The sequence below is a fragment of the Euwallacea fornicatus genome, chromosome 17 (genome assembly GCF_040115645.1).
Source record: "Euwallacea fornicatus isolate EFF26 chromosome 17, ASM4011564v1, whole genome shotgun sequence".
NCBI lineage: Eukaryota > Metazoa > Arthropoda > Insecta > Coleoptera > Curculionidae > Euwallacea > Euwallacea fornicatus.
This window is the reverse complement of record NC_089557.1, coordinates 457,223-471,204: the sequence shown is the minus strand read 5'-3', so window position 1 is coordinate 471,204 and position 13,982 is coordinate 457,223. Positions and strand designations below refer to the sequence as shown.

General features: G+C 47.5%; 1 protein-coding gene and 1 long non-coding RNA gene across 9 annotated transcripts in view; one reads left to right on the top strand and one right to left on the bottom strand.

Moving 5' to 3' along the window:
• The window catches only part of LOC136344557 (serine/threonine-protein phosphatase 2B catalytic subunit 2-like), a 46,557-nt gene that overhangs the window by 26,449 nt on the left and 6,126 nt on the right, over positions 1-13,982 (top strand). For 3 of the 8 annotated variants that reach the window (XM_066292120.1, XM_066292119.1, XM_066292121.1), the window contains exons 6-9: positions 6,585-6,724; positions 6,786-6,863; positions 8,653-8,746; positions 8,800-9,007. In XM_066292120.1, the coding sequence (XP_066148217.1) occupies positions 6,585-6,724; positions 6,786-6,863; positions 8,653-8,746; positions 8,800-9,007 (520 nt within the window). Of the gene's footprint in view, positions 1-6,584; positions 6,725-6,785; positions 6,864-8,652; positions 8,747-8,799; positions 9,008-9,182; positions 9,195-11,078; positions 11,112-13,982 lie in introns of all 8 variants that reach the window. The other 5 variants (XM_066292114.1, XM_066292113.1, XM_066292117.1 and 2 more) reach the window with 3 other exon arrangements.
• LOC136344448 (uncharacterized) lies at positions 5,015-5,820 on the bottom strand. Its single transcript, XR_010732962.1, has 3 exons — positions 5,624-5,820; positions 5,367-5,572; positions 5,015-5,293 (listed from the first exon to the last, which is right to left on the bottom strand). It is a non-coding gene; the product is annotated as an uncharacterized lncRNA (long non-coding RNA).

The window sequence follows — 13,982 nt, the reverse complement described above, 5'->3', positions numbered from 1 at the left end:
ATCCCCGTAACACTAAAAATATACCGGCGGGGAAGGGGGAGGGGGGGGGGGTCAATAATTTATTCGAACGACACCTGTAGGATGGTTGTTCGGCGTCGATCCGGGCGCCATCGTCCGCGAACCGACGGCGGTTTTTGGAAAACACACGCGCCATTGCACCGACCGGTGGCGCAAGAAACCGGACCCGGGGGAGAAAAAATGGTGATGTATCGGAAAGCCCTGAATAAAACTTAATAAACGTCCTGGACGTTACATAAAACATAAAGGGCCGAGGCGCGCATCTCCTCATACAAGATGCAGCGGTACACGGTATCAATAATTCAAATCGTCAAGAGCATTTTACTCGTCTCCCCAGACGTTGGTCTTTGCTGGCCTCGGGCGAGGCCCCTGTAGAGAAGTGCCGGGCGCGAGGGGTTATTCATGTTTCTGCCGCGGACGAAGGGCCCTTTCCAATTCGAACCATCGAAAGTACCTTGATTAAGACCGAGCATGCAAATTGCTAATCAGGAACAAGGCCGAAATTCCATAATTGCCTAATCGGATCTGGGAAGGGGATTGTGGAAACAAACCTTCTCGCCGTTGAAAAGCCCCAAATTGCCCTTCATTGTTTTACTGAAAGAGTTTTGTTCCTCGCAACATGCGAATGATTGCAATTAAAGTCCGCGATTGAATAATGACGTGTCCCGCTAATGTGAGGGGGGGGGGGCTAGTCGCCGGACACGTTCGTTGGTTCGATGGAGGGGAGCCCTCCCCCCCTCTCGAAACGTGGGAGCAGTTTCAACGTTCGGCCGCCGAGATGCGCCACTCGCGCCATCTAGGGGACGTTATGGCATTTGGGAACGAAAATTTTTTTGTCCAATTTCATCCGCCCATTTCCTTCGGGATGACGACGATGTCGCCGGTCCACACGGGGAAGTAACTCATCTCGGCGGTCCCTGTCGATTTTACGGGTTTTGACTTGAGCCCTCGCAGGGCGCATAAAGGCGCATCCTGGCGCCGCTTGGGTTATCGGCCGCCCTTTGGCCCTCGGCAATGAGAGGTGGGCAATTTTCCGACTTCATTGTCGTTCCCACAATGGGCGAGCGGCACGATTCAGTGGGAAGCGAGCCGTGGGGCGGCTCGAAGCTGGGCGAACACGGACGCGCGTTGCCCAACTGCTGAAGCGTAGTTTCCAAGTTGCGGGATCGATTTCTCGAAATTGGGAACGTTGGAAGAGGACCGGGACAAGGTCGTCCATCAACAAGGACAGCAGCAACACGCGGGGAAGGCCGAGACGAAGTCGTCCAGCGACAAGGACAACGGGAAGATCGAGGCAAGGCCGTCCATCGACAAGGACACCAACAACACTCAAGGAAGAACGAAACAAAGTCGTCCATCAACAAGGACTGCAACAACGCGCAGGGAAAACTGATCTCTCCAATTGCTCGTGTGATCATAAGAAAACACTTCAAAGAAGAAGCGAATTGGCCCGTGGTACCGGAAGGCCTTGTGTCCACCCAAACCGGAAGAAGTAGACTCCGCAACGTACCAATGGTGTGCCTTCCACCGGCTGCGGAACGCCAAAGCGCATGAAGGGCGTGGACCGAGCCCCGCCGAAATTGGACCCGTAATGACTGGGGTAGTACTCCTCAGTGACGAGTTCACTGCCAATCGACGTGTTCCGACCTGGCGCGAACGCGGAACGCGAAACCACCATCAGTTCGTCAGAGAAATACCAACAGTTTGAAGGCGGCGGTACCACCGCGGGATGGGCCGGTCTTAGTCCTGGCGCAGGTCCCTATTCCATCGACAGTGGTTCCTTGAACATCAACAGGTACCTCGGTTAAACTCTCCAACCTACTACTACGCCGCATTCTGGAGCAATAGACGATCAATTCGTGTTTATGCTCCTCCACATCGCGCTAATGTCACGGACAATTGGCTGGACGAAGTGGATATCGAGAAGAGAACGGCGTGGCCTGCCAATTCTCCAGATGAAAGTCCAATTGAGCGTGCTCGGGATACTTCGGGAAGGGGCGTTGCGGGCGGAAATTTACGACCTCGAGCTATTCCAGATATACGAAGTACGCTAATTGGAGAATGGAATGGGATTCCCCGATACGTCTTTGATGGCTCGATCGAGTCGGTGCCAACCCGACGCCGAGCCTCTTTGGCCGCAAGAGGGGGCCACAGGCGTTGTCGAAAGTTCATCTGTGGGCCGAATTAACGAATCGCGAGGCGAAATCGCATTGAACCGGCATCGTCTTTTCGTTTAAAAATTTGCACAATTTCGCTCGGGAGTGTCCCAACTGGTCAGATCGGGTTCGAGCAACAAGAGGAGCTTTAGTTTATCGATAAAAAAAAACTGCAAACTGCAAACTGCAAATTTAATTTGTTTCGGTGCGTTCCGCGTGGCACAAAAAACTCTTTAAGACAACATTTTGAAATGTCCCGTAATTGTCCCGACCGGCGTGTTTTCATTTTATTTTCATTAATTTCGTTTAAATCGCAATTAATTCTATATAGAACAATTCAATTTATAAAATATGCGTCCCGTTCACAGCTGGCGCAATTTTCATTGTGAAAAAGGGGTGAAAATTTCCGACAAATACGTGGTAGAATTGAAACAAAAGTAGGCGAAATTCTGGGTCACTTTAATATTGGGACACTGTGTAAAGTATTTTTTTCGTCCACCGGAATTTCGTCGGATTGTTGTTTTGGCGCCTGCGTTCAAGGTCGGATGACGATGGAAAAAAAATCATTTTGAGTTAAACGTAAATCATCGCACCGTTAACGAGCACGGCGCCCCGCAAAGGGCACACCAGCCCTGCCCTGCGACGACTCGCCATCTTCCGCCATGCCAGTGGAAAATCTCACGGAAAAACTGCTGAGCTGCTTAGTGCAAGCAAGAGTACAGTGGCCGATGCGGTAAGACGATTTCGACAAGGGGACCGCACCGAGTCCGCACCCCAAAGGGGCCCACCGAAGAAGGCGCGCGGGCGTGGCAAGAGAACCATCTTTCGAAAAAATCGAAAATAATCCAGCACCGAGCCCACCAACAGTCGCCGATGAGCCCCTCGGGGACGCTGGGAAACCAGTGTCCGTCCTCGAGCAATACGCTTAACATTCGAAGAAAATGGACGCAATGGAAGAGTTGCTGGGAGGGGACCGTTCGGCGGTGAAGTCGACCCAAGAAGAAGATCGATTCGTGCAAAAGGTTCATTTTGAAGCGCGATACTTGGTGGAATGACGTCATTTTCAGTGATGGAAGCAAGCACCCCATTCTTGGACCCGATGGTGGAAGAACGGTGTGGCGAGAGAAGGACGAAGAATTGAAAATAAATGATGTCAAATCTACTGTTAAACTGTTGTTAAACATGGAAATAATGGAGGCGTTCGTGCGTGGGGGCGTATTTCCACATTTGGACTAGGTGAACACGTTGCTGTAGATTCCATGACGGATAAGCATTTTCATTTTAATATTTAAAAAAGTAATTTGCGTCAAAGTGCCCAGACAACGGGAATTCCAGATACTTTCCACCAAGATGGCGATCCCAGCAACCACCCCGATCGCCGGACCTCAACCCCATGGAACGCTCGTGGGACGAGTTAGACCGACCGACGAGACAAACTGAAACATCTTCGAGGGAAACGTCGAAAACAAGAACGGGACCGCTTTCAAATGGATTATCGGAGAAAAACAAATTGTTTATTATTACTATGTGGGAGTTAAGAAGACCAGTGGCGTCCGGATATTGAAGCAACCAAAAGTTCCCACCGAATTTAGTTTGAATTTTTTTTAGTCGTCGGAAATCGTGTTTATTTCAATGGAAATTAAGTTGCGCCCCGATCGAACTCACATTTTGATGGAACGTATTATTTCCCGTAACTTCAATTGTATCGTAGCGGACACTTCCCGCGGTTAGCTGACACGGCGGACAACCCCGCGGTCACTTATCTCTTCGTTTTGCTGCCAGTTTTTCCACGCATAAACGCCGATTCGACCCCTCGTCCCCGCTGCAGCCATCATTGTCGTTAAAGTTGCAACGGACGCCCGTGATGTTCCCTTTTATTTATGTTTATATGGCTTGTGGCGGCATTGCTGTCGCTCCGAATTCCCCGTTAGAACGCTAAAATAAAACGACCTTAAATGAACCATAAATCGCAAAATGGCCAAAACGCACTAAATCCAGAAACGTTAACGTCCGCAATGCCCGAGTGCGGTTATGGCTTCACGGTCTCTGCGCGGATCTGCCTAAAGTTGCGTCCGCAACAAATAACAATGTCGGTCCGTTATGGGACATCAAACGTGGAGTATTGCGGCTGGCACTGGAGCTGCGGATCGAGCCCCCGGCTATGCTTGATTGCGACATTTGCAGGACTTCGTTTTGACCGGGGGACTCCCGCAATGTAAAACCTATAAATGATCGTCCGCCATATTGTCGAGAAACGAGCGCACCTCCGACTGTGACTCACACTTGCACTACTCAAACCGCCCTAGGTTGATCGATTTGCCCGAAACGAGCCTTCAAATATCGCATTCGAGGGGCCACCTGTTTAAAATCGGCCGCTCCTTGGACAAACTGGACGAAAACCCGACGCAAATTTAGCATTTACGGTTTTAAAAATGATGCTCGTACACACACAAGCGCGCGTCATGATAATTAAATCTCTGTTTTTGCGGAATATCGCAAGCTTAAGCTGGGCCCACAAATCAGGTTAGCTCCCATGTAAATCTGCATGTCCGGGACCACGTAATGAAACTAAGCCATTTATCATGTGCAGCCGAGTTAATTTAAACGGGGACTGCACTGAATTTAGGGAAACTAAACCCGGTTCGTGAGGGAAGTGACCCGGCAGGGGGGAAGTTGAGATTTTGCCATATTGCCCGGTGTATCTCCCCAAATGTTGTGTTTACGCTCGGCGAACAGCCGTAGGTTCAATTAGGAAAAGGTCGTTAATAGAACTTGCCCTGGTCCACTTGACTGGTGGCACACAAGAAGAGAAAATGAAATAAAAGAAATTTCTCGTGTGTGCCAATGGATTTCCTAATAAGGTCGCTTTCATCAGGAATTTGAGTTACCGTGTGAGCGTTTCGTGCGATGTAGAATTTCTTGAATCCTTTTTTGCGACTTTAACCCTACAGGATGTTACGTTCGCCAATGGTCGCAACTCTTTCATGTTAGTGCCCGTTCACGGTCGACTGTATTGTTTTATACGGATCGAAGAGTGGTGATTTATCGCTTTGCCTTGGCCGCAGGTCTAATCCGTATCGCTACCTTCCCAATAAATAAATCGTTTTGCCATTTGAGAGCTAAAAAATTGTAAATGTGAAACGAAAACTCTAATATACAGGGTGGCCCACGTGCGTGGAACGGCGTCTGTACCTTTCGAAACACTGGAGATAGGAAAAAAGCGGTTGAACAAAACTTTTGGGTCTAAGTCTTTCCCATACGATGACGATTTATCTGTATTTCGTAGTCTGGAATGTCCAACTTCTTCCGCCAAATGGCAACCTGCGGTTCTTTGTCTCTGTTGGGGTGGGCATCTCTTGTCGCACGCCGCCGCGTCATGAAAATGTTGGGGGGTTGCACTGAATAACGTTTGAAATAAACCTCCGTAACGTTAGAATCAATTTACTTACGTGCGCCTATGTCCGCCGATTCCATTTTTCGCTGGACGATACCCGTCTCCAAAAAGGGCACAAAATGACGGGCTGCCATTGGCGAAGAGAAAGTTGGACGTCCCAGACGCGAGGCCGTGAGATGTGGACAGGATTCAAAGTCGTCATTGTGTGCGAAAGGATCAGTCCAAGAAATTTCGTTCAAACGTTCTTCTTCCACGTCCAATACACCAGAAGGTACAAACGTCACTCCGCGCGTAGGGGCCCCCCGGTATCTACGCAGATGTAGAATCCAGTAGTCAAATCAACCGCCCCGTAGCTTTTAATTGTGTTGCACTGCGCATCGTGATCACGTCACGACTCTGTCGGAACGGTTCTAGATTGCAAATAGAGTCGGGGTTAGGTCGTTGATGAGGAATCGATGCTCCCCTTTGACACGCCCATGGTAGACTTAGGTTGGTTGCGTGAGAATTCCCACCGAGTCACTTTGTCGGCATTACCTGTGATAAGCTTTGTCGGCTCTAATATTGCAGACGCAATTACGATCGACTAGATCGCCGATGGAGGACCTCTTATCAGCTCTACCACCGCGGTCCAACGCTGCGGGCAGCGCACCTCACTGGCACCCCGGCTGGGGTACGCCCGTGGCGCGTTTCGGTATCCAAGACTTACCCGAAGGCGGGGAGATGGATTACCATCTACTCCGTCCATCGGGCACCTTCAAAACTTACGTTTCAAAGCGAAGACCGCGGCCGAGTCCACCCAGAACAAACCCGTTTTTGTGTCGCACTCCGCACTGACAAAACGAGAACCGCCATTGATGCGTTCGCGAGAAGTCCTCTTTTGTTCAGTGTTGCGACGGCGCCCGCGACTCCATCTGTTGATCCTCAACAAGTTAGCTGAGTGCTTTCCCTCGGAAGATGGCGCTGCTGCCCGGACGGGCGGAGTTCCTACGTTACTTATTTTGAGAGTTTTGTTGCAGTTAGACCGATACAAGGAGCCGCCCGCCTTCGGACCCATGTGCGATTTGCTGTGGTCGGACCCGTTAGAAGACTTCGGAAACGAAAACAACGCAGAACACTTTTCACATAACTCGGTTAGGGGCTGCTCATATTTTTACAGGTACGAGCCTCGATCGTTCGAACCGACGTTCGGATCCCTCACGGACGTTTCTCTTTTCCAGCTACGCTGCCTGTTGTGACTTCCTCCAAAACAATAATTTACTTTCAATAATTAGAGCACACGAAGCACAAGATGCTGGGTAAGTATCCCAATCTCGGGGGTGTTTCTCTTTTCTTTCATTCTTTTTGTCTTTTTTATTTTTTTATTATTATTTTTTTCTATTATTTTTTCTTTTTTTTTTTCTTTTTTCTTTCTTTTTTTTTTTCATTTTTTTTAACCCTCATAAGGCAGAAAATCATATTCCCTGCGGGCAAACAGCACGGCAATTTCGATGGAATCAAAACAAACAATATCGACCGACGATGTTGCATCCTCGAACCACTTTGCTCCGCTACCGCAGTTTCCCATTTTATTCTTATTTATGCGGCAGGGGGAAATATTTACATTTTCCCTCCAATTCGCCGTGGAAAAACAACTCGTATCAGTTTACTTTGCGTTCGCGAGCGCTGACTTCGTTACGAAATACCGAATGGGGCGTGCAATCGAAAATCCACGTTCCGGGGCTCGGACGGGCATGATGATTCCCTGCGACCCACGTACGGGGCCCCGAGCTTTGTGCCCTTTAATTTTCTTACCGGCCGAAGTGTCCCGTACGTGTATCTTATTTCATCAGTGCGTGTCAAATAGCTTCAAAGCTCGTGTGCTCCCCCCCCCCCCCCGGGGGGGGGGGTCAAAACGGGTCAAGCTCGTGTTTCCCGAAACGGTCTGGAGAATTTTTGGATAAGGTTGCCCTCAGTTCGCCATCAAGCGGGGCCTCTCTCCGCTCGAGCGGACGCTTCCTGGTTGAAACGGGGGGCGCGACTCGGCCCCCCTTTCTTGTTTCGAGTTACTCGTCGGGCTTTAATTCGCCCTAACGGGTCGGAAGAGGACTCGGCCCTCGTCCCGCGGAAAAGCTAGGGCTAACCTCCGCCCGGGCCCGCGCTGGCCCCGTTCCACCTTTCGCGGGACCGGGGGACGGTGCGAAGAATTTTCGTCGTTGCTTCGCGACGCACGGCGAAGATTAAAAACGATTAACCCGGCCGGGTCCTACAAGGAATTATCCCGAGATAAACCCCGTTATTTTCTCTTGGAAACACGAACCTCATTAACAATGCCCTATCTGATTGGCGGCCTTATAACTTCCACCTCGAAATACGCAATTAACGCCGTACTTTCCATTATTAGATGGCGGAGAAAAAAGTCGAGCACGTCTTGCTTAATTATTATTATTATTATTTTCCCTAAAGTGGGGCTCGTGGTTTCTGCGCCCGCAACCTGCCCGAGCAATAATGGGTGCGCGCACAAACACAAGCATTCCGGGCCCCGATGCGAAATATCGCTCCCCCCAAATGGAAATTCTTACGTGTCGCTCGCCGCCCCCGCCCCGCCGGAGCGATTTCCGAATGTCCCACTTTTACGTTTTAGAGTGGCGGCCATTTTGGCACTAAACGTGTCTGCCGACCGAAGTGGTTCTGTAATAATTATGACGTTCTCTTTGCGCCCCTAAATATTTCATCGGGCTTCTTGCGCGACCGTACGTTGTGTTCCAAGAGCGCTCGCCATTATTAATGCAGCCCCCCCCCCCCCCCCCCTCCTCCTCTCCCCTCCCCACGAGTGGTCGCCGGCACGGTGACGAGACTTGTTAGGGCTCAAAATTTGGCCGCACTCCTTTCCACGGGATCCAAAATCGATGGGGATCGCCCCCTCTGGGTGCAACAACGCGGCGACTTCGTCCTGCCGGACTGCACCCGGTCTGCACCCTCCGGCTGGTCCGGTGGCGTCGGAGGGCGAGCGGGGGCGGGGGGCGCCGTCGCGATTTTTTTTTGTTAATTTTCCACCGCTCACACGGCGACGTCCTCCTCACCGAGCCCCTCTTCTCTCTTTTTCAGATATAGAATGTACAGAAAAAGTCAAACGACCGGTTTTCCTTCCTTAATAACAATATTTTCCGCACCCAATTACCTGGATGTTTATAACAATAAGGTGAGTGATGGCAAACGTTGGAGACTCTTTGCCGAGTTCGATTATTCGTGCAGGCGGCGGTATTAAAGTACGAAAACAACGTGATGAACATCCGCCAATTCAACTACTCGCAGCACCCCTACTGGCTGCCCAATTTCATGGACGTGTTCACGTGGTCCCTGCCCTTCGTGGGCGAAAAGGTCACTGAAATGCTGGTCAACGTGCTCAACATCTGCTCCGATGACGAGCTCGTCTCCGACGGTGACGACGCCCTCGAAGAAGGTGAGTCGCCCATCTCATCCCTCGCTCAGTTATTTCTCATGCAACGTCCCTCGGGATACTACATCATCGTCGGCAGATTAGCGAAGGGCCCGCCGGAGCCCTTTGGTAATCTGAACGGCCCTTTGACACCCTCAATGAGGTAGTTGTTTTGGTTGAAAATTATTCTTTATTTCAGCGATAAAAGAACGTAAGTTTCCCCAGATTAGTTTTATGTTAGGGTTGACGTGATGCGGTGAGTCTCAGAAACTAACTGCGACTGTTAGGTCTTAGACCTACGAGAACTAACCTAAATGTGTAAATAACAGGACAAAGCTTCAGTGAATAACACGTTTTTAATACCTGTATAAAGCAACTACCTCAGATCAGACCAAGTTCAGACCGAATCATCATCATTGACATATCATAGACACACTTTTCGATTTGAACAATTCACGCTTATTTTTCTCCCCATATATATTTTTTGTCGAAAAAATCGATTGATCAGAGACGTATTTTTTTCTCTATCGTTTCTCTCAATGCTACTTGGAACAAACTATAGATGGTAAGGATCAGATTCCCTTTTACCCCACCGTCAAATATATCGTAACGCCGCTGATGGCGCAACTAGGATTGGTAATATGTAGCTCTCTCTGTTTGGGCCACGTTCCTAGTTACGCCACTGCATTTGCGCTGCTTTTTTTTGACTTACATATAATCGTAGATTAGAGTGCCTGTATAGTTCCTTATGATGATTATTTTTGTTATTTATTGTTCTGTTTGGTGCGGAAGTTGAGGCATACTCGTTGGAGAATTTTCAAATGTGCTTTTTGGCCTTTTAAAGACGGAACAAAATCCTTTAGATCGTCCCGAAGCGGGGAGATTGACCCTCGTTAAAGGTGGTAGAGGCGCGGTCCAGTAGATGGAGCCAGTTCCTCGAACGGTTGAACCGAGGGCCTGCAGGTGGCACTGCGACGAAAAGGTTCGTCGGCACGGACGCGTGCATTCGCCAATTGTCAAGAAAGTTCTGGGTCTGTTTCTCTCGGTAAATAGCTCCTTCAGTTTTCAGGCCGAGTCTCTGGGGGATATTTAGTCGTTCGGTGGAAAGGCTTCCCCTTTACCGAAACTTAAGGGTCTCTGTCCTGAGGCAACGACTCGAAGGGAAACGTCCGTCCTGGGACACGTCCACGTTCGGTCAGGGAGGGAGGCGGAGTTTTTAAATTTGACCCGAACGTTCCACACGAGCGGGGGCGTCCCGTGCCAGAAACCGATTCGAGGTTAATTGCGGGCTGTCCTCCAGCTCAGTGTTCGAAAACGAAAAATTTCATAAGGGTTTGAGGATTATCCGTCGTATGCCGCGGCTTCTCTGGGTTGTTTGGAATTTTTTGGTTTCCACACTCCATTGCCGACAACCGACCACGTGTTACGTTCGACTCCCCCCCCCCATCTGGATTTCAATCGAGCCCGTCCAGGACTGACACTTTTGCCCTCACGGAAGTGCGTGTTAGAAAGTAGCAGTTTTCGAATATTTTGTCATTCCTAAATATTTGGCACCTAAATGTTATATAGCTGTTGATTTTTCCTTTGGTTGTTTTTACTTTTTTTTTTCTCCCCTTTGTTCATCAAATGAATATTGCCAAATATAGAAGAAAATCGGAACGCACCTTAGTGTTAATGAGTAAAAAATTAAAAAAAAAAAAGAAAAAAAAACAGTTTTGTCCTACTAAACATGTTATTTGTTCAACTCCACCAAGTAGCATCTTGTCTTATACTCTCAAAAACATTGTTTCGAAGCACTGCATAAATCTCTACGGCACCTAAAGTTCTCACCTTTCTTATATTATAAAAATTAAATCATTAGCTGAGGTTAGACCAAAAGTTGATTAAAAAATTTTTTTTTTTAAATAAATAAAAATAAATAAATAAATGAAAAAACAAGTGCGCATCAGCTTTTGCTTTAGCCCCGAACTAGCTCACATCACACGAATGAACAGCACCCCGTATTTTGCTTTATATTTCCCCTATTCTGACACTTCTGTTTTTCACTATTTTCTCTTCTCGTCTATATTCGGCTTGGATCGCAATACCCGAACAGCGAAACAGGCTAAAATTGTTAATAAAAAACCTGGTAAGTTTTCACGGAACATGCAGAGCTTGAACAGAGGAGTTTCGATAACATTTACAAATAATTAATACCAAACTGTAATACTGCATTCGATAATCAGTTTTTTTTGCGAAAGCCGATTTTTCGTTTTCGGAGATGTTTTTCACCAATTTGGTACTACCGAACTTGCCATAAAAATAGCCCCGTTCAAAGAACGTGAATCCGATGATCATTGAAGTCGACGGCTGAAGAGTCTTAGCGGTAACTTCAGCTGTTGTGATCTTCGCGAATTTTTCATTTTTTTTTTCATTTTTTTTTTTTCTTTTTTTTTTTTCTTTTTTTTTAAGGCAACTCTGGTAGTTCTGGCACTCAAGAGAAACCAAAAAATAACAGCTCTAAAGTGACGCTTCGCGATTAACTGTGATTAAAATCTCTCTCTCTCTCTCTCTCATAAGCCGGCCAAAATTCAATTCCATAAAGTAAATGGATCCTACTTTTAGTTCCTACTTTTTTCTTTAAACAAAATTCCACCATTCCATCGTAGTTTGATTTGTCCTTTTCTTGGATTTTTACTGTTTAGACGTTTTAGTAGTGGTACAGCATGATGCATTAATTTCTTATACAGTACGTATTAACAGTAGCCCTTAGAGAGTTTTTTTCAAAAAAAAAAAGAAATGAAAAAAAAGAAAAAAGACAATATATTTGGCATTATTAATGTTACTCCCTGTGAAAGCAACTCATCAGTATTAATTATGATTTTTTGTGTTGCCACATGCTGAATGTGTGTCCAGGGTAGTTCCCCGCACTTCCCCTCGACCCTAAAATCCCTATTTTCGGAAATGGGGAAAAAGTAGCCAAGACAAACGGTTCAGTTTTCCTTGGGGATCCGCCAACGGATGAAACGAACGAGCGCCGCAAAGCTGCCAAAAAATTGTGCTTTTTTTTTTTTTTTTTTAATAGAACACCCCGTATATTTACACCCCCTCTGCTCGCCTTCCCTTATTTGAAATACGCAGGGCGGCCAAACAGGAGCGCCTCGGCCCATCGCGGCTTTATCGGGGATTTCGATGGAACATTGTTTTAACGCTTATACAGGGTGACCCGTTTGTCTCGGGGCCGCTGATTGGGCGACTCTGCCCGGATTTTTTTTTTTTTAATTTTTTTTTTATTATAAAGCTCGACCAGCCGCGGGTTTTCATCGAAAATGGCGGCGTCGGCGCAAAATTCGAGGCCCACCGTGACAGTTCCTGGGAGCGAAACCTTAATAAATCGCCCCAGCGATTTTTCAAGGAAGAACCCGCGCACGCCGCTGGATCGGCCGCCCCTCGAACCGGGCCTGTGCGAAATTTTCAATGAAAAATGTCAAGCGTCAACGATTCTGCGGAGGAACTAAACCTGCACCCCCGGTATCTGTTCGTTTTCAAAGATTCGCAGTCGGCCGTGGAGGACAAGCGAGGCGTTCAACTGTCAAACAAACGCAGCGAACGTCAACGTCGGCGGTGGAACTCATCTGCGCTTGATGCGAATCGAATCGATAATCGCGATAATTGTGGAAAATTTGAGTTTAATAGAAAAAAAAAAACAGAAATTGTTCGTCTCTCGTCGGCGGCAGAAGCGGCGGCAGGACTCGCCGTCGGACATCCGGACTGACCAGTAACGAGGCGGAACGGACCTCGGAGTAACGAGGCAAGATGGACGTCGTGGACCGCTTCGAAACAACAACGAAATTTTGCGATGTTTTAACGACGATCGCCGAAGCGGCACCAGAACTGCTGGTTTGGGCCTTGGTACGCCCAGAGAGAGTACGAGAAGGTGTAAGTGAGTACCAGGAGTGCATTTTCAGTTCTTCCGCGACGTCGTCGTCATTGCTGGAAAATTGTCCATTGAAATTTTGCACGTTTTCAGGGGCGGCCCATCCAGCGGCGTGCGCGGGTTCTTTCTTGAAAAATCGCTAATCGATTTATCGAAATTTCGCTCGCGGAGACCGTCCCGGCGGGCCTTGTCGACGGGGCCACTTTCGCCGAAAATGTGCGGCTTACCGAGCTCTACAATCGAACAAATCCGGGCCAAATCGCGCAATCGGTGAACTCCTCACAGACCGGCCCCAAAACAAAGGGGTCACCCTGTATGTGCGACCTTGCAGGGCACACTTCAAAAATATTGTCATTTATACGGGGCGCGCAAAGGAAGATACGACGCAAACTTCCGTTTTTTTTTTTTTTGTTTTTTTTTCTTAATCTAACACCCTGTATATATATATATTTTTTTTTGATATTTGAAATTGGAAGGAGTTTGTGCATCGCTCGGTGAGCCCAAGACAAATGCTCGTTGGGGAGCTCGACGAAATGCAAAAATGAAATGCGAAAATAGCTCTCTGGAAATTTGGTATACTGGGTGAGCAAAGATGTTGATCACATCTCGCTCGCCTGCGATTTGGGATGTCTTGCTTATTTTAAATGGAACGTATAGGTTTTCATGTGTTCACTGGAATCACTGGTTAGCGCCCTTTCAAGTGACGCCGATGTGCCCCACCTTTGACGGTTCCCGTGCAACGAGGTTTCATTTCATTTTCAATAGCAACAAGACATAAAACTAAGTACTGTCGCCTTAAAATTCTTCTGAAAATTCCAAAATCCTTCTGAAAATTCCAAAATTCTTCTGAAAATTCCAAAAGTCTTCTGAAAATTCCAAAATTCTTCTGAAAATTTCAAAATTCTTCTGAAAATTCCAAAAGTCTTCTGAAAATTCCAAAATTCTTCTGAAAATTTCAAAATTCTTCTGAAAATTCCAAAAGTCTTCTGAAAATTCCAAAATTCTTCTGAAAATTCCAAAATTCTTCTGAAAATTCCAAAAGTCTTCTGAAAATTCCAAAATTCTTCTGAAAATTTCAAAATT